The 19126-nt window shown below is 54.8% G+C and overlaps 3 protein-coding genes across 3 annotated transcripts; 2 read left to right on the top strand and 1 right to left on the bottom strand.

The window, feature by feature from the left end:
- Positions 1-2710: 2710 nt before the first annotated feature.
- si:dkey-10c21.1 (uncharacterized) lies at positions 2711-10109 on the top strand. Its single transcript, XM_051930257.1, has 3 exons — positions 2711-2869; positions 9328-9709; positions 9798-10109. Exons 2-3 carry the CDS (start codon positions 9346-9348, stop codon positions 10046-10048), a joined length of 615 nt encoding a protein of 204 aa, XP_051786217.1. The 5' UTR covers positions 2711-2869; positions 9328-9345; the 3' UTR covers positions 10049-10109.
- A 395-nt stretch (positions 10110-10504) lies between these two features.
- Positions 10505-15587, top strand: LOC114655227 (uncharacterized). The gene is made up of 4 exons (XM_028806059.2): positions 10505-10590; positions 11551-11999; positions 15041-15214; positions 15296-15587. Exons 1-4 carry the CDS (start codon positions 10547-10549, stop codon positions 15550-15552), a joined length of 924 nt encoding a protein of 307 aa, XP_028661892.1. The 5' UTR covers positions 10505-10546; the 3' UTR covers positions 15553-15587.
- zswim2 (zinc finger, SWIM-type containing 2) lies at positions 14966-18722 on the bottom strand. Its single transcript, XM_028806056.2, has 9 exons — positions 18434-18722; positions 17576-17652; positions 17461-17501; positions 17166-17376; positions 16723-16974; positions 16482-16566; positions 16315-16388; positions 16091-16241; positions 14966-15996 (listed from the first exon to the last, which is right to left on the bottom strand). The coding sequence occupies exons 1-9, from the start codon at positions 18581-18583 to the stop codon at positions 15664-15666; spliced, it is 1374 nt and encodes a 457-aa protein (XP_028661889.2). The 5' UTR covers positions 18584-18722; the 3' UTR covers positions 14966-15663.
- Between the last annotated feature and the right edge of the window lie 404 nt (positions 18723-19126).

Raw genomic sequence — 19126 nt, 5'->3', positions numbered from 1 at the left:
GACATGCAGGTCAGGTGTGTTGGCGATCCTAAATTGTCCCGTGTGTGTGCTTGGCATGTGTGTGCCCTGCGGTGGGCTGGTGCCCTGCCCGGGCTTTGTTTCCTGCCTTGCGCCCTGTGCTGGCTGGGATTGGCTCCTGCAGACCCCCGTGACCCTGTAGTTACGATATAGCGGGTTGGATAATGGATGGATGGAATCTCCATTTGTTTGCAAACCCAAATCCTCATGGCAGCCTACGCGCCCGTAAACGGGACACTAGCGGAGTGGACGGCGCGCCCTGAGGAGGTCTCAAGGCTTTCTGTGATCTTGGGGGAGATTTAAATGTGACCTCCTCCTTCCATGCCAGCTGTGCCAGTGCTGTAAGTACAGTAGCTTTGTCTACCATCCATCTGAACGAGAACTGAGGTGCAGACCCCCAGGCCTAACCCGCTGCCAGACGGGTGCGCTCATCTCAGTCACGCCCTCGATTTCCAGCTTAGGTGCCATAGACCACCTGATGTGCTTCTTCGCTGGCTCTGTTAATGCGACTACAAGGGGCAGCAGCCTATCGAAGAAGAAAAACCCCGAGGTGGGCCGAGGCGAGGTGACGACCTGCACACTGCTCTTCATGGCCACCGGACCTCCTGCCATCTGGGGACCCCCGCAGGCTTGTAAATTCAAAAGGGATTTTACAAAGGAGAACAGACACGGACAGAAGTGTCACCAAAACCGAGGACTTTAGTGACGTCCAGTCAAGTGACCGCTTCTGTACCCAAATGGTACTTTTATGTAATTCAAACGTTTTCTTTATCCGATTGGATACCTCGGAGCTGCTGACGGGGTGGGGGGGGTCCTCTTGAGCCATTTCTATTGGTGAAGATATCATGTAACTCTACAATAAAATATCTTTAAACCCTAACTTTGTGATTTGCGCCCCTTCAGCCCTACGCAGGTCGTCTTCAGCGTTGACCACTCGTGTCACCCACCAAGGACCTTCACCGTGCAGGCGTCTCCATCGTCCAACTTGACCTTCCACACACAGCCGTCCTCCAGTGGCTCAACAATAAACGACCTACGACCCCTAAAGAGTTCTGCTGTGCGTCTGTTAAATTTAACTCGTCTCATTGTTTAGCCAAATGTCTTTTCTATTCTTCTATTCCATGAAAGTTTCCCAAAACGTGACACCCTTAAGTTCCTCTTTTGTCACAGCAGGCTCCTAAGGTGGCCGTACCTTCCCTTTCGGACCCTAACAGAGTGCCTGAAGTCCCATCCTGCTGCTGTCAATATTAACACCTGTGACCTCAGGCCAGAGAGGAGGCGTTACGACTTAATTCTGTAGGCTCGGCTACTTTACTCGGACATCGTGCACTGGGCGCCAAGCGATCGCCATCGGTCAGCATAGGCAGCCTTGGTTTGCGAAGGTCTTTGAAGAAGGTGAGCCACCAGGTGTGTTTCACATGCGCTGGCATCCACTGCATGGCCACCTTTGGTAGGCGTTCTGGGAGACTGCGGAGAAAGAGAAACCGACGTTCAGTGACGACATCGGCTAGAGGGCGAGTGCTGCTTCATTTCTGATGGAGTCACAGTTTGGGATACAAAGGGACCCATTCTGGCATTTCGAGGTGGCCCTTGGATGGAGTGGCACCACTTCATCTGGACGTTGAAGGACACCCGACTGCTGAGTCTAACGGCTGCCCAGGACATTTGGACTCTGCTGCTGATTTTCTGTAAGGTTACATACGTTGATAACCAGTGCACTGGATGGCACACAACTCAGGGTTAACTAAAGGGGCACTGAAGTCCCCAGGAACTGAGAAGAAATAAACCGCTTAGCATCGCCAGTCAACAGATGGGCTACAAGATGCATTGTGTTGCTATAAAAAGATTCAAATATTTAACACCTTAAGGACTCCAACCACAGTAGGCTTGTGCTTCAGTTATGGAAAACCAAGAATGAAAATGAAAAGTACATCACTGGAAGACTTTTAACATCCAAATTACATGTAAAGAAAAGCTGGCCTTCTGATAAGTCATTTCTGGAATTGGACTCCACACTGCGAGCTGGATGATAACTGACAGACTGACTGACAGACTGACTGACTTTCTCATTATTTCTAACATCATTCTTAATGCACATGACGTCACTGTGATGCGCCATAGAAAACATCATAACACGCTCTTCATTTTAACCAAAAGGCCTTTTCTAACATCATCACAATCCCGTCAATTGGCCGAGTATGAGACTGGACTCGGGATTGTTGATGATGTTTGATGATTTTTAATTTGGTTTGGCCGGCCAAATTCACATTAGTTAATTAACATGTTAATATGAAAATACGAAGGCTCTCTGAGTGAAAGCGAAACAAATACAAATGTCCCCAGCCTTTGACAAGCGCCTTCTTAAGCGTATTGTTAGTTGTATTTAAAAGAGGTGTACGTTTAACTAACCTCCGTCTTTAAAGTCTTTGAAATGAATCACTTCCTTATATTATCCATCACATCGATGTGAGTTCTTTAAGAGAAAGTCGCTCAGCTTTATCAACATTCAGAAGTAATTCATACGCAAACAGACTTCTTTATAATTTTAAAGAAAAACGGCACATCATCAGCTAGCTGATCGTACACAGCGGACAGCAGCTATTAATTAACACAGCAGCTCATCGCAGCCCCGCAGCCCCATCGCGCCTGAGGCGTGACGCAATAATCCTGCGCCCTCGAAGAAAAAGCGGCGCGCGCGCGTCTCTCCACTGGCTGCAGGCGAACGCGGAAGCGATGCGCGAGTGGAGGGACGGCGGGCCGCCTGAACGCTTCGTGCGGAGTTAAAGAAGACGAATTGCCGAGACAGGCGGTGCTTTGCTTAACGGTGCACTGAACTGGCGGTCAGAACTGGGTGAGTAAGTGAGTGACGTCACGTTCAGACCGACAATGCCAGCATAGGCACTGGCACCTCGCGACCCAGAGGTAGATGAGGCGCATCATTTAGCGTTGGGAGCAGCGCGTTCAAGTTCACGCTCAGTTTGTCACATGGACGAAGTGTACTGCGGTTGTTATTTGTGTTTGTTTGTTTAGCCACAGTATTTGTAAAAGGGGCTTCAAGAGTTAACGTTACAAAAAAGAACGCGCGACAAGTTAAAGGACAGGTGCGTGCGGCATGAATGCGGCCAGCCGCTGCCTCCGATTGTCGCTGAACGAACTGCACGCATGTGAGGCGGTCGCCAGACTCAAAGCCCCAACTTGATTTCAGCATCTGAAAGGCGGGCGAGTGAGGGGGGCGCTTGCTGTACATTTAAACGTTAAGCCTGCGGTAGTGCGGAGACCCCCGACCCAACGGAAAACTACACGAATGAAGAGCGAGTGTAGAGAGGGGGCATTCATTTTAGTGCTTTGTCAAGAAGCAAATTCTTAGTGTTATTAACTAGGGGGCTTTGCACCCCCACCCCGCTTCGCTGGCCAACCCCCGGGCAGGGACTACCCGCTAGCCTGTTTGCGGCTCTGTCGCGTATGGGGACGCGGATGTCCAGTTTAAACAGATTGTTCTTTTAATGGGAACTGTGACATGTGCTTAATTAATAGAGCGAACTGTTTTACATTACGGCGAGTAATTAAACAGTAAAAAATAGTAAAACGTAATAAATTGAAACAAAATTCTGTTTCACGTTGTGTTATATGACTTTGACATTAACACGCAAATACTTTTTAAACGTACACTTTTACTGTAAAACTTCAGTTAAAACAATTTTTTGAATTAAATTTCTGTCAATATGGCACTGAATTTTCATTTCGTGTTTGGACTTTCATCGTGTAACTGCCGTGAGTGAATTTCGTTTCTTTCTTTCTAATAAATAAACCGAGTTTTTCGGATGTTTGTCCCTGTGATTTGTTAATTGTCTTTGCAAAAGTTCTTCTAACGGGGAAACTGTCAACGTTTGAATACGAATGGCGTATCAAGATCTCCTTTGGTGTCTCATGTGAGATGGACTTCATTACCTTTCCTGGATACGTCCTTCTGTCTGCAGTGATTGGGCCGGTGGGAGACCTGACGGTGTTAACGGTTGTCGATATTCTCCATGATATTGTAAGTTGATGTTGTCATCTTCCTCACCATCACCACCATGTCTTTCAGCAGAGTCTATTGATACGCATTTCACCAATCTGACGTGTAACCAATCGACATTTTTCGTGTAAATTCGTTTGACTTCCTCGTTTCTCGCTGCTAGGATTGCCCGGGTATTCATTTTTTTCTGTTGATAACCCTTTGGGATGAAATTCTTCAACAAGTCAAGTCAAGTTGGTGAGCCTGCACTGGTACAGCACATTGCAGCACCCACTACACAACGAAACAACTCGGGATCCCAGTTTGCAACCCCCCAGGCAGACCAGTGCCACCCTCCAGAAATGACCCTCTATCTGCCGCAGCCAAGTGTTATGTGGGTGACCCCTTGGCCTGGTCCAGCCACTCGGGTCCCCAACAATGAGGATCTAATGAGCCGGATCACCCTCAGGGGAGCGCGCCACATGGCTGTAGTGACAGTGCAGGTCATGTGCCTCATTCGGGACTCCACGAGCAACACAAAGTCAAACCAACGAAGACTGGACTCCTTTGGTACTGTGTCTCTCCGGAACAATCCTTCAGTAAGATTTGGACATGATGCGTCTTCTTTTATTGGGAACACAAAGTGAGGAAAACGCAAACATTTCTAAGAGTGAAGAGCACAGGAAGTGTGTGTGTCTGTCAAAAGGATTCGCACCAATGAGCAGTGAGAGGACTGTGGGCGGGGCTTGATGAAGTCTCGTGGCCCAGGATTTACTTTGATAATAGAGAGATATTGAGAGATATTACTGTCGCTGTTGCTACTGTGTTTTGCCAGGCTAGCATCATATTTGCATAGTCGTGTGCCAGTAGGATCTCATTAGAGAATTTTCTTTATTGCTAATTTGCACACCAGACTGGTTGACGATGTGGCGTCATTTTCTGCTCCCCTTTCAACAGGTTTACCGACAGCTTTCACAGAATGAGTACCCTTCTGAAGACGAAAGACGTAAATACAACGTAAAACTAAGACAGCAGACCCCAAGAGCTTAAAGCCGAGGAAGCAGCGGCACGTGCATCGTGCCAACAGGCAAGTCCAAAGCAAAGAGGAGGCCTTGAGGTGCCAAAGCTGATTGGGCACTGAGTTTTGGTGCAGACCTGATGTAAGTCAAATGGGACGTCTCTGAGCCCCACTACCCTCCGTGTAGTGTGCCACACTGAATTGACTCGGTCGGGTGGCCGTGGTATGCCACCGGACATTGTGATGGGTTATCTTCAGACCTTACACGTTTAGTTGTCGTGTGTCCAGCCTGAGAACCTGAAGCCGCCACTTCCACTGCTGTCCGGCGTTGCCCTCTGCTTGTTTGTTGAAGGCCTGCTCTGTCGTAGCTCCTCTGTCTCGTGTGGTTTGGTGCCCGGGGGCTGCATGCTCTGCCCATTGATGACTCAGACTCTGCCCAGCGTGGATGTGGGTGCCCCGTGCTTATCTGGTGCCCTGTTGTTTTGAGCTTTGCGCCTGATGAAGCTGAGACAGGCTGCACCCCCCCAGTAGGTTTGATGATGAACGGACTTTCCACTTTGGTCTGTCAGCTTCAGTTCAGTTCACATTTACAAAGGTGGTGCCCGAAGAACATGGCGAGCCACAGAGAGCGCACTTACGATGCCCACGTGTGTGTCTATTAAATGCAAGTCAATTCAGATTTTTTGGCATGCGCATGCAGTCCTGCGCTCTGAGTGCTCGCCGCCTCAGTCATTTTAACGGGACACTTTAATTTCTTACGTTGATCCTGGCACACGTTCCTCACAATCATGAGCCGAGCTGCTCTTCTGGCAACAGCCACCTTTGGTATTGTGACCACCAGTAGGTCATTGCTGGGTGGCACGGCCCTAATGCACAAAAAGTGTCCACCATCAGACTTGTATGACAAAGATGAGCGCTGCACCTCAATGCGCTGAATCGCCGTTGGCCTTTGTGACGTAAGATGTCCCCTCACTTGAAGACGACTTCTGAGAAGTTGTGCTGTTTGATTTGATTGGGTTACGCCGGCCCTATCCCCGTGTGCTTCACTTCAGACACCCCTGGCATTGCTGTGGACTCCCACCACACAGTTTGAAGATCTGAACAGCTGGTGGTCGGTCACCCACGAACCCCCCACTGGCTGCCTGAGAAGTGGTCTCCTTACAGCGTGAGCTAATAGCTGAACTCCGGGCCACAACTGCGCAGAGACCACTTCTGAGGACTGTCACCAGAGCGCTTCCTGGGGACGTCAGTTGAGCTCTCTCTCAGTCCTAAGGTGCCACTAAACGCCACCTGTCCACGGTGCCAGTTTTCTGGTGTATTGCTGTGGACCCGCATGACAAAGCATTGCACTTGGCAGATGTGCCCCGTGGTGAGCTTGGTGGGCATGTTGTGCAGTAAAGGAGGGATCAGAGTGTCCAGAAGTGGTCCCTGTGTGGCCGCCCAGGGACTTCTGCTGTTGTTGCGACTGACCATTGGCAGTTCACCACAAACAAATCTTCACACTGAATGTGGACCCTGGCATGTCAGACGGCACTTTTGTTTTGTCCCATCTCTTAACCAAGCCCCCCTTTGAGGTGCTCTGCCATCCATTGACCTTCAAGATAGCTCTGGCATGGTGGTGTGTTTGCCATCTGTCTGATGCCACTGTGGCCTCTGTCGATGTCCCAGGCGGGTGGTCTCGCCTCCATCCCATGCACTCGTCTGCTGCTTTCCCAGCCCACACTCGTTTTCGTATTTCTCTGACTGCACAACATGTCAGGCGCAGCGGTCACCTCTCGTGCGTAGACTTTGTCAAAAATCTGTTTTGGAAAGTCCCCAAGTTTATTTATACATGGATACGGAAATCCGCTTAATACTGCGGGGGCACCAGAGAGCGAGAGACGCTGGCATCCTGAGAAGAAGCTGGCAAGAGGCCTGCTAGCCCTGCCAGGCTAGAAATGCCTGAACATCCACTCATACAGAGGGCTGTTGGAATCCGAGCAGGGTGCCTGCATGGCCAGTAGGGGGCAGCATGTTGCCCCTTATGGTGAGTGGTCTGAGTCCCAGGGGATGATGTAAGGTGTCATCGTCATTGTGAGGAATGGGACAGTGAATGACAGAGAGGGGACAGGAGAGTGGGCATGGCACGGTGGCAGACAGATGGCAGTGTTTTGGGTGTTTGTCTTTTGTCACCTCGTGTTCTCCACCCTAACTTTGTGTTTCTAACTGTGATAATAAGTGCCTAGTTCAGTGGCATTATTCCAGGTGCCATGACTGTGCCATCTCCAGTTAGTGTGCACTTAAAAAGCTCTTTGCTTTCTTGTTAGGTCTGATGCTGGTACCAGAGGGCATTACTTTAGCCTGGAGCACTCATCAGGTGAGTACCAACTGGCTGTGCCCACAGAGACAGCTGCCTTCTTGACATCGGTGGCCAAGTGAGTCAAAGTCGGGACACAGACCTGCACAAGACGGAAAACAGGCAGACTTTCACAAAACACATACGTACGTACGCGCCTACGAGAACCAAAATGGTCAAGTGGTCCTGGCATGAGGCAGCTGATCGGGGCTGAAGTGCCCACAAAGATGGAAAGACACGCAGGCGGCACGGAGCACAAGAAGGCAAAGGTCCGACACAAAACGAGGTGGCACTTGGCTTTGAGTTCTCTTGTCCCGTACCTCACGTGGCTGTGGCAAGAGCAGGGTTGTGATGTCAGGACCCCAAGAGCCTTAAAAGAAGGCCTTCAGGCTTACCTGAGATCGGCAAGAAACTCGAGAGGCGGGCATTGTGGCTTTGCACACAAAAATAACACATGAGGAGGGCAGCTGCAGAAAGCCCTGGCACAAAGTGGCAAACCTGCTTACCGAAAAACAAAATGAGAGGCCACGGGAACTCACAACACACAGGAGCAGAAGGACGAGCGCAGAAAAGAGAAACACAGAAATCCACCGGGGGGCACAGCTGAACAGCACAAGTCATTGTGATACCGACGCCCGAGGTCACCGCTGATGTCACACTCGGTGTGCACGCTGACTCCTGAGGTCACCGCCAATGTCACACTCGATGTGCATGCTGATGCCTGATGTCACTCCGATGTCACCGCCGATGTTCTCTTGATGTTCTGCTCGCCGTTGCACTCCGTGTCTTGTTGAGTGCTGCCACCCTCATTGTCCTGACACTACCCCTCACTGTCTAGCTCGATGTCACTGATGCCCCTGCTGTGCCAGCTCGCTTGTTTGTTTAGCAGTGTCATTCACGCACAGAGTTACAGCTGAAGAGTCAGAGTTTGGCCTGCACTTGAAAAGGAGCCCGCTGTCGTCGCCCAGTGTGCCCGTTGCTCAGAGCCCTCATTGTCACATGCAAGGCTGTTGGCAGCAGTTTATGGGCCTGAGGTGGGCTGTCAGTAATGTGCTTGATATTCGGTGACTCTTATGGCTGGTGGTCCGGTACACAACTCCGAGTCCGAGAGTGGGTGACTCTTAGTAGTGCAGGTAGGGACCTTATTGCCCAGAGGATGGCAGACTACACGACCAGACTGGCAGAGGCTGGAGGATCGTTGAAGATCTTGCCAGCTCACCCCATTATGACAGTCCATTAACGTGCCGAGTGGTGGCTGGATGGCTGTTTTCCAGGTATGGCGGTTCAGCCTGGCGTGTCCTTGTCCCTTTCCCATTCAGTGTGGTGTGACAAACCCGAGACCACAGACACACAGCCTCTCTTCTGCTTGGTGGTCCTTCTTTCCTTTTGTACTCCGTATACTTACAGCTGAGCTCTGATTGGCTGTCACGAGGAGCTGCCCTAAGACCTAATTGGAGACGTCACCATGCCATGATTGGACACAACTCACTAAGATTATAGAAATGAAGGCCGAAAATCGACGGAAAAGTCGTGTAGTGTTACTCGGGCGTAAGGAAACACACAATGTGTGTGCCCAGCTTGTGCCAGTATTATGCCACCAGAGACACAGGCCACTGGGCATCATTGCTCAGATAGCCCTCTGCCAAAAGGCAGGGTGAGTTGGCATGTTCTGGTGGCAGCAGAATCACAAAGTGCCCCCCTGACAGGTCACAAGTGTAGCATGTGGCTGGTCTTTGTGGGCCCACCCTGAGGGCTCATTGTCACATGAAGTGTCACACAAGCAGACGGATAAACCTTATGATTGGCCTTTTAAGGATGGGGGCACAAATGGCAGGGCAGGGCAGGGCAGAGGCCCAGTTACAGTTCTGGGCTCGCCGACAGGAGACGGCCCACCTAAAGGGTCTTTCTAGCTCCGTGCGCACTACGCCCCCCATATCCAGCTGTCTGTCTGTTGTTTTCTAGTGACCCCTGCTGGCCGGAATGCAGACCCTACGGAAGCACAAAGTGGACCTCATCGAGTGGCTGAGCGGAGACCCCCAGCTCGTCCTGCAGCATGTCCAGTGCCAGGCGCTCGTCACGGACCGCGAGTACAGGCGACTGCGGAGCATCCAGGACCCCGAGCGCAGGGTCATTGACCTCCTGGACACCCTCCTCTCCAAAGGAGATGCCCACTGCCAGCAGTTCATCGCCCTCCTCCGGGGGCTGCAGGACACGTACCCCCAGCTGCAGGCCTGGTTTGGGCAGCTCGGCATCACTGGGGCACCGGCTGCCCTGGGCTGTTCTCCGTGGGCCGCACCTCCAGACCACGAAGCCAAGGCCCGCCAGGCCGATGCCATGGTGTCAGGTGGGTGAGGGAGCCCGTTGTCGGTGGGATCGGGTGTTGCAACTCAGACACGGGGTCTCAACTGACCGACTTGTCTTTATGGGCACAGATAAGAAGCACTTCTTGCGCACGCAGCGGGAGGTGCTTATCCAGGGCGTGAAGCAGGTGGCACAGCTGGCAGACCGGCTGCACGTGACGCTGCACCCGGAGGCGCTGGAGGAGGTGCTCTGTGAGAAGACCCCACAGAGTCAAATGAGGAGGCTGCTGGACTTCGTCACCAGTGACTTGCTGGCCACAGAGGTCTTCCGGGCGCTTTGTGTCGTGGAGGCCAACCTCATGTGGGAGATACTGCAACTGTAGGGGGCGCCTTTCCCAATAAATGCCATGTTCTTGCCCCCTAGTGGTTTAACACCTGTGTGCCTGGTCAATCACCCACTGGCCGAGCAGCGCCCACGAGAGCAGGTGGGCTTACATCTCAGGGGCAGAGACTGCATCCATGAGGAGACCACCACCTGTATGAGGGGGGGGGGTGGCCCAGCATCTCCAAGTAGAAGATGAAGAGTAAATGACAATAGTGGGGGGGGGCAGAGAGTGAGGGTATGAGGAGCGAACATCATGGCATGGTGGGCCTGGGCAGACGTCTTAGAGATTTAGGGGGTCACTCACTGATCACATCTGGGCTTGGGGTCAGCTGCTGGACAGATTTAGGGTCTCACAGCGATGAGATCTGAGGGACGTGGGCAGGGGTCCCCTTTTGTGACGTTCCTGTGACTGGCGCTGACAGTTGGCCAACTTCCTTGTGTCTTCTGCTCACTTCCTCCTGGGAGTTGTGGAAGTGAAACGGCAGACGCGCCCTCGATGGAGAGCTGTGCCACACCAGAGGGGCCGGCAGGAGACATGGGGTGAGAACGCAGGGTCTTAACAGTCACGCCGTGGGGGGGGGGTGAGGGGGCGTCGCAGGGTGGCACTCGTCTGCAGGGTGATGACTCAATCAGCTCGGCCATCTTGAGGTGCCACCACTTCCTCTTCCACTTTTGCCCAGGGTGTGCCCGTTAAGCACATGAAGGCGGTGGGAGCAGGCGGGGTGGACATCGGTGGTCTTTATCTCGTCTTCCTTTTAAAGCTGGAAGTTAATTAAAATGAAACGTCACACGAATGTTTGGTGCGGGTGCGGCATGAGCTGTGCCAGCCTGAGCGGCCCACCCTGATGACCTTACAAGAGCAGCTGTTTGTCCATCCAGACACAGCCTGCGTGTCTGTGTCCCCTTTGAGAGGACCGCCATGTCACACTGGCAGCCCACACTGATAGACAAGGGGGGTCAGCCAGTAGGCATCGTCACGTCCCCTTGCGTGCTGAGCCCCTGGGCATTGTGCCCCCTTTTGTCCATGCATTGATGTGCTGCCCTGACCCTCCAGTCTCCACTGTTCTGGACCCCCTAGGTGGGCCGGCTGGCAGGCCAGAGACCCGAGGTGCATCATTACCTGGCATTGGCAGCAGGGCTGGCATGGCAGTGGTGTCCCAGTGGAGTTTTTAGCTGCTTTTGTGTAGGCCCAGTTTGCATGTGCCTGTGCTGTGCCCACTCTTCATGGCATGCTGTGTGCCAGTGGTGCTCTTTCTATACTGAAGATGAATTTAAAAGTCACCGGCTGCCCCCCCGTGCCCACAGCCGTGTCACCTCAGAAGTTCAGAAGAGTACAAGTGACAGAGACGGGCTGTCGAGCAGCATAGCCAGAATCGGGTGACGTCGAGACTTTTAGATCCCATTGGTGGCCCGTCATGCGGTGGTACAGATGTTCTGCCCGGCGCCTGGCACGGGACGTGGGCTCCTGCTGCTTTCTTACTGCTTGTTTTGTGGCCACAGAGCTGACGTGCTGCGCGCCTACAAGGATGAGCTGTGCCAGTGTCTGTGTGCCGACGTGGAGCTCCTCCTCGCCAGTGTGGCTGACGACATCTCGGGCAGCGAGTACAGACGCATCTCCCAGACAGCTTCAGATGGCAAGGTGGCCGCCATCCTGGACGTGATGATCCTCAAGGGTGACGACAAGTGCCGCGAGTTCCTGCAGACGTTGATGACCATCCAGGGAGACAACCCGACTCTGCGGGCACTGCTTCGGGACGCACAGGTGACCAGTGGCAGCTGCATGAAGCCCCCAGCACCCCCGAGTGGCGTTCAGCACTGTGCCCTGGCAGATGAGGGAAGCAATGTGGTGGCACCTGTCATCAGCATGGCAGCAGCGGTCAACATACCGGTGACCATCCAGCGGGTGACAAAGTGGGACGCGACAGCAAGCCAGGGGACTCGCTGCTCAGGTGAGTTCTCTGTCTGATGGGTGAGAAGTGTGCCAGGGGGATGATGCCAGTCTGTACTCTAGTTAGAAGCCAGAGTGCTGGATCTGCTGGTGGCAGCCTGTCGGCTAAGGGGCTTTATGTCTGGCATGGTGACTTGGGGTCAAATTGCTCTTCACATGTGTGCCAGCCTTGCACTTTTGCTGCCTAACCAGCCACCATTGTGATTAGGATTTGCTCTCGGTGGCATCACTCAAGTCTAGGATGACAACTAAGTGGCGCTGCCATATCACGAGGCCTGAAACGATCTGCCAAAGGGATGCAGAGCCGTTACACTCAAAGTGGGCTGGCAGTGCCATTCACAAAGTGAGCCATCGCTTAATGGGCAGTTGCCATCATTGTAATGGGACGGGCACAAACACCAAATTTTAAGAGTATGTTGGCACCATCTGTTGGCCATCCTCGAGTGGCATACGGCAATGGAGATCAAAGATGTCCCCAAATTGTCAGCTGGGGAATCCACGGCCTGATGGTGACATGTTAAGAGATGGGCAGATTGGCATCTATGTGCCAGCATTGAGTTGGCCCACATGTGACATGGCACCCCAGGGTTAATGTTTAACAGCACATGTGACACCCAAGGTCCGTCTTCTGGCCCTGAGCTCCGTCTTGTGTGATAATCGAGGGTCAGCCATTTGTCACCCGTGATGTCCCCAGATATCCAGGTAGCTCTCCTGTCTTGACCGCTGGCTTTTCATATCATTGAGAAGGAGGTGGGCGAGGGGTCCAGGGGTGACTTTGTAGGACATGAGTGGCAATGGGGACAGTCATACAGCTGCCTTGAGGTGTCCAGCGGGCATGGACTGTCCCATGCCCAGCCTTTTAGCCAGGTTAAGAGTCCAGTGAGAAAAATCGATAAACAGAAACTGGCAGTGCGGATGCTGGCACAGATCACGTTTTGTTTAATGAGCTGAAGTGCCCAATGGTTTAGGCACCTGTGGTACTTACAGTGGGCAGAGCTGCTGAAGATGGCATTCTCTTCTGTGCCCTCTGCTGCATGAGCTCTGATTCCATAATCTGAGAGGTAACATGGCAGAGAATCAGTGCCACCTGCTGCCACAGTTCTTTCTGCCCCGTCTTTGAGCCCGTGGCAGGTCCCACCTCTCCCTGTGATCTGGCTTGATGTTAGGGGCACCTGGTAGATTATAGCGCCTTGGCAGACTGCCCCATAAGGTCCATCCGTTCTTCAGTAGCGACGCCTGACGGGCGAGGAGCGCCTCATGCCAGGCGTTGTTTTCTCTCACACTGTCCGTGTACTGCGGGGAGGTGGGCGCCGTTGTGACTGGCACAGTTAGCATTCTCGTCCAGGTGACAGGGCACTGGCACAAGAGGCATCGACTGCCCCGAACACGACCGCCAGACGCCTTGGTTCCACGCCACACTCAGAGCTGCTGCTCCTCACTTTGGCCCACCGGACTCGCCTTCGGTGACCGACTTGGGCTTCCGACTTTGTGACTGCCACCGATTGTCATTCTGGTGGGCTCTGAGTGACCTGACAGCCAATGAAATCGCAAACCGAGCAGAGGCGCGTCTGTGGGTGTCTCGTGTTTGTCACCGCAGGACGGAGCGGAGGACTCGCCACACGCAGAACGCACCGCACAAGCGCCGTCAGTCGGCCAACTCGCAGGGGCCAGAAATGGGAGTCGGACCACGTGACATCCGCAGAGTGACAGCTGCGCCCTCTGGTGACCGTCCCGTACATGACGCAGCGCTGCCAAAGGCGCTATATAACGGACGGGCGACACCACCTCCTCCCGAGGGCCGCCATCTTCATCTGGACAGCTGTGCCCCCTAGTGGCCGGTTGGGCTTCAGACTTTCCCAGTGGTCTCTTCCCACTGCCCGGTTTACCGCCATACGAATGTCTGCCAACGACACCCCCTCAGTGTGGAGCCCCCTAAAAATCCGAATCACACGACCCCTTAAAGAAGCGTTTTGAACCCACGACAAACGAGAGCCTCCGAGGGCACAATGGAGAGCGGTGGCCGTCATTAAAGTGACACTCAAATAAGGGGTCCTCCGCTGCCCCCACCTGGACGTCTCAAACGGCTGCCAACCTGACTTTGGGTGTTGAAGGGTCGCCGGTGCACATGCGAGCGGTGACATTGAGGGCAGGGGGGCATCCTGAAGTGACGGCTCGGAGCTGGCTGAGGGTGAACACTGGTGGCAGGCGGGTGGCCATCTGGAGGGGCTTGGTCATCATAATGTGTCTGGCAGGTCCAGCTGCCCCGGTGGAGAGCGGACCACCACAGTCATTCTAATTGTGAGCACGACTGTGTGTGTGACATGGGGGGCCGTGTCGACGGGGACACAGCTGACATGGACACATGGGAATGGGTCAGTGGTGGCCATCTGTAATGCAGCCCACCCTTCAAATGCGCCCCTGGCCACCTGTACAATGTGCCCATATTCTGGATTGGCCCACATGGCTTTGCTCGCCCACCCATCTACTGCTGTGGTGGTCCAGAATGCCACTGGGCTCCATGTTCATAGAACACCTGACGTGACGTCTCACCGCGGCCCACCACCACTTCTCAAAGACAGCGTTTACCCCCCTGGGGGGCGCCATGTTGGTCCATTGGCACTCAGCCAGTCATTACTGCCCAGCTTACTTTTAGTGCCAGACTCATTTGCTATTGGGCACATGGAGGGCTGGCATGACTTTGGGTGGCATTGCCCTCTGCTGAGCTCTCCGTGAAAAGGGAATGACCAAGGTAGGGTGGTCCCACCAACCACAACTCGAGTCTTCAGCCAGGCTGACCCCTCAAGGTCAGCTTGTTGTTTGGGTGGGGAGGCCAGTCAGGCAGGTGAGGTCACCACAGGGCAGTGCCCCCTCACTCCTGCTAATGACCACCTGTGGTTGACGCATGTGATCTTGTGGGGCATCAGGATGGCTGGACGTAGACATCAAGCAGAGACGAGACCCCCAGGCTCTATGTTATGCTTTTTATTTGATGTTGGTGGCCCACCCTGCCCCTTGTCACCTTGTCCCCCATCTGTCCCTCAGGTCCTCCTCAGATGTCCCAGGATGCACAGCAGGGCTCCCGCTTCACAGTGCAGGCATTCAGAGGAAGCAATGCGGTGGCACCAATGCTGACAGCAGTGGGTGGCACCATCGACATGCCCATCATGATTGGTGACTGGCCAGGCCCTCGACCCCAGGTGGTCTCCTCCGAAGAAGGTGAGGGTGGCATGGTGGGCACGGTGCGGGTGACCGTCAGGTGTCTGGCCAACTCAGCTCTGCTTTTTTTTTGTGTCGCAGGTGCCCTGGATGAGCTTGAGTTCCTGCGGCTGCGCCTTCCCCAGCTGGCACAAAGGGTGAAGAATGTGGAGGCCATCATAGATGAGTTGGGCGCTGCCAGTTTCAGCTCAGAGGCCATCTCAGACATCAGAGCCCAGCGCACGGCCGAGAACAAAGTCAGGGAGATGGTGCGCTATGCCAACAACTGTCAGGCGGCCCGGGACCTCTACCGGGCACTGCTGAGCCACGAGTCACACCTGATGGCAGAGCTGGCATGAGGCCCATGCTACTAATAAAGAGGAAGGCACGCCTAGTGGGTACTGCCTACTGTATCTGTCCGGGGTCAACAGGGTGGGCTGAGCTAAGGTGCCCGCCCGTCACTGATCACCTCACTGCCTGCACTCCCTGCTGTGTCTCCTGCCCGGGGGCAGCACTTCGACACAAAGCGCCACGCCTCGGAGCCCCTGGCACAGTCCCTCCTGTCCTGCATGGCCCTGCCCTGCCATCTCCCTGGGCTTTACCAACCGCTTTGAGGCCCGCTGACCGCCTGCCGGGCTGCCCAGCAGTAGTCCTCGGCCTGGCACAAACAAGTCCTGCTGTACCCGGCCCTTCTCTCTATTGTTTGGCTGTGCCCACGTCGGGAGTGTGCAGACCTCCTGACCGTCCAAGGGGCATGAGCTGGATGTGCTGGTCAGCCACTGGTCGATGCAACTCGTGTGAAACTGGAAAACAAAAAAAAGCAAAGGCAGATGGCCATGGCACACCATGCCATAGAGGTGCCCCACCCTCCTGGTACCCACTGGCCCACACACACACCTTGTGGTTGCACGGCAGCCGCCGGACACGCTGGCCCACGCAGAAGGCATTCAGGCACAATCGGCACTGCCACCCGGGCTCCAGGAGTTTGCTGCTTGCTGCCACCTTCATCTGGGGCAAGGCCTGCACCACCTGCTCTGGCGTCACCACACTGTGGAGACAGATGAGGGCACAGGGTGAGCCGCACGCCAGAGGCAGTGCCCGCCTTTACCCACTGAACTTACCTCTCAGGTGGGCTGGTGGTCAGACCATGGCACTCAGGGTCAGCGTCCACAAATGTCCACTGCTGGTTTCTCTTCTGGGGGCAAAGAGAGCAGAGAAGGCCTGAGTGGGGGGTGGCATAGGGCATGGCATGAGTGAGGGCACCAGCCAAGACAGCAGAGGTTCTTACCAGCCGGTAGGTAAAGCTGTGTGGAGGGTGGCAGCGCTTCTGGAAGCAGGGCTCACACAGATAGTACCCGCTGCAGGCTGTACACCTGCTTGGCAGACAGAGAGATAGGTGAGTGATGCCATTCAATTGAGGCAGCGGGCACTGCCTCACCAGGGCATTTTAAACAGTGCCTTTTCCTATGAAGACTACGACAAAAGAAAGAACAAGCAGGTGGGCAGAAGAACGAGTCAAGGCCACCCACCTGAAGCACTTGCCAACCACAGGGCACCCCTGGCAGCCTTGGCATACGATTCCCAGGTGGCGGTCCTGTCTCTCTTTCTCCGCTCGGCTCATCAGTTTGCTTGAATTCCGAACTTCCTCCAGCAGAAGCTTCAAGGGGGCGAAGTCTTCACGGCACAGCGGGCACTTCACCATGGCATCGCGGTCCGCTGTGGCCTGGTGCTCGGCCCACACCTTCATGCACGTGATGTGGACGCTGTTCCCACAGCCGTACCTGCAAAGAGATGCCCAAGACCAAAGATGGCAGAGCCTCAGCAGTGGTGCCAGGCAAGTTCAATGCCAGCCTGCCTTCCTCTGTTAGCAGGGTCCATGCCATATAAACGAGGAAGGACCCCAGCGGGGTGTTGTGAGGCAAGGCGCTATATAATTAAAGGACGACCCAAAACTCAGCCATATAAGCCTGACCTGCAGTACGAGACGGGCAGCCGCTTCTGTAGGAGGACCTCCTGGCACACGGGGCACACGTCCTCGGGGTCGATCTTCTTCTTCTGCAGCAGGCCGTCCCCTCCGGGCTTTTGTTCAGAACTCTCGGGTGTCACCCTTGGGGTCCTCGCTCGGTGAGCCCCCAGCAGCAACTGGCTGATCTCCCGCTCCACGAGGCCCAGCTGGAAGGCGTCTGTCATGGGGAAGAGGAAGTCACGTCAGTTGGGTGGCAGCGCCATTTGGTGGGCAGAGGGACACAAAGTGACAAGCCACTCACAGTCGTGCCCTCGGGGAAGCTGAAACTTCTTGAGCAGAACCCTGCAAACAGAAGAGAGGCGCGTCAGTGTTGGGGGGGCACCTGTGGTGGGGGGCACATCGGTGGGCACACATACCAGCAGACGTGTTTGCAGAGGTCCCTCTCTCGCTGGAAGACGGAGCAGCTGCAGGTGTGGGGGTCCCCAAGGCTCACCTGCCAAAGAAAGGGGTCCGCGAATGAATGAGGGGGGCATCTCCAGGGATGAGCCTGGCATCCCGCAGCCCCCCGACTCAAACCCGGACGGGTAGTTTGGGTCCACGTAACGGCGATCGGCGCTCAGGGTGGCACATAAAATCAATCAGTCAGTCAAACGTGCGCTGGCGCGGGGGGCTCATCGAGCTGCACATTTGCGGGGGCTTTCCAGACTTTTAAGGCCCCACAACGGGCTCCGCTGGCGGCAAACATCCCAAGAATAAAGGGGGGCAAACGAGCGGATTTTAGGGGTCCACATGTCCGAGGCGGGCGGCACGGTGGCGCAGTGGGTAGCGCTGCTGCCTCGCAGTAAGGAGACCCGTCTGGGTTCGCTTCCCGGGTCCTCCCTGCGTGGAGTTCGCGTGTCCTCCTCGTGTGTGTGTGGGTGCCCTGCGGTGGGCTGGCACCCTGCCCGGGGTTTGTTCCTGCCTTGCGCCCTGTGTTGGCTGGGATTGGCTCCAGCAGATCCTCGTGACCCAGTGTTAGGATATAGCGTGATGACTGACTGACATGACCGAGGAGACCCCCATAATCCGATCAGGATCGCCAGTCACTTGATTGAGTTGGACCCCCGTCCTCCCATTTTAATCATCTCCTGTATTTATAAAGCGCTTCGCGAATATTCAGACGAATAAAAGCAAAGACGGCATTAATGACACCGGATTGGAAGTGTTCGTGAATGTCGGACCCGACGGGGGTCTCCGCCTCCCTGCCACTCTCCCACTAAACCCCGGCGCTTTACCGTCACGCTCCGGCTCTCTCCCTCCTCCCGCAGCACGAAGCGCGTGGGCCCGAGCTCCCGCAGCAGGAAGATGGTGGCACGCAGCGCCTCGTCCTGGTGCCAGCTGGCGGCGTCGCTCGGGCTTCGTCTCCACGTGCTGATCCGCGACATCGGGCCGTCGGCTCCGGTCTGCCGGCGGAGATGAGCGTCCTCCGCGTTACCCTGGCAACGGCCCGCCTGTTCTCGCGGGACACGAGCGCTGACTCTCAGCTGCCCCCTAGTGGCAGAAGCGCAGGACGCAGCTTAGAGAGGGAGGCCTTCTGACGTCATCAAGTCGCCATGCATGTACGTCCCGTAAACGCGTTAGAGCTCCTCCCCCGCACAGACGGCTTATGAATATTCATATCGCTAACACGATACCTTTGTAGGCGCACACTTCATGTTCATCTCCTTTGCTTTCCACATTTCTGTGACTTGGTGGTGCAGCAGTTGGCGCCCCCCGAGCCGCAGGTTCAAGGCCCCATCTAGTTCTGTGCACATGTGACCGATGATCGACTGCCACCGACCTGATGGGACCCTTCTGGGGGGTTCTGAGTGTCACTGGCCACTTTGTGCTGCTCAGTCCTCATGGTGGGCTCCCCCAGGTTGAGTGTGGCATAAATGACCTTGAGGGGACACCATAAAAAACTAGGCAGTGCCTCCTCTTATATAGCG

This window comes from Erpetoichthys calabaricus, chromosome 8 (genome assembly GCF_900747795.2).
Source record: "Erpetoichthys calabaricus chromosome 8, fErpCal1.3, whole genome shotgun sequence".
Lineage (NCBI taxonomy): Eukaryota > Metazoa > Chordata > Cladistia > Polypteriformes > Polypteridae > Erpetoichthys > Erpetoichthys calabaricus.
The sequence above is the reverse complement of the archived record's forward strand: the minus strand, read 5'-3'. Positions and strand labels throughout refer to the sequence as shown.

Excerpts from the sequence above, each read along its gene's own strand:
- si:dkey-10c21.1 (XM_051930257.1), top strand. The coding sequence starts at position 9,346 with ATGCAGACCCTACGGAAGCACAAAGTGGACCTCATCGAGTGGCTGAGC. Across the intron at positions 9,710-9,797 it reads GGCCGATGCCATGGTGTCAG|ATAAGAAGCACTTCTTGCGC; the intron begins GTGGGTGAGGGA and ends TTATGGGCACAG.
- LOC114655227 (XM_028806059.2), top strand. The coding sequence starts at position 10,547 with ATGGAGAGCTGTGCCACACCAGAGGGGCCGGCAGGAGACATGGG. Across the intron at positions 10,591-11,550 it reads GGGCCGGCAGGAGACATGGG|AGCTGACGTGCTGCGCGCCT; the intron begins GTGAGAACGCAG and ends TTGTGGCCACAG. Across the intron at positions 15,215-15,295 it reads GGTGGTCTCCTCCGAAGAAG|GTGCCCTGGATGAGCTTGAG; the intron begins GTGAGGGTGGCA and ends TTTGTGTCGCAG.
- zswim2 (XM_028806056.2), bottom strand. The coding sequence starts at position 18,583 with ATGTCGCGGATCAGCACGTGGAGACGAAGCCCGAGCGACGCCGCCAGC. Across the intron at positions 16,567-16,722 it reads GTGGTTGGCAAGTGCTTCAG|GTGTACAGCCTGCAGCGGGT; the intron begins GTGGGTGGCCTT and ends TCTGCCAAGCAG. Across the intron at positions 16,242-16,314 it reads ACCACCAGCCCACCTGAGAG|TGTGGTGACGCCAGAGCAGG; the intron begins GTAAGTTCAGTG and ends CTGTCTCCACAG.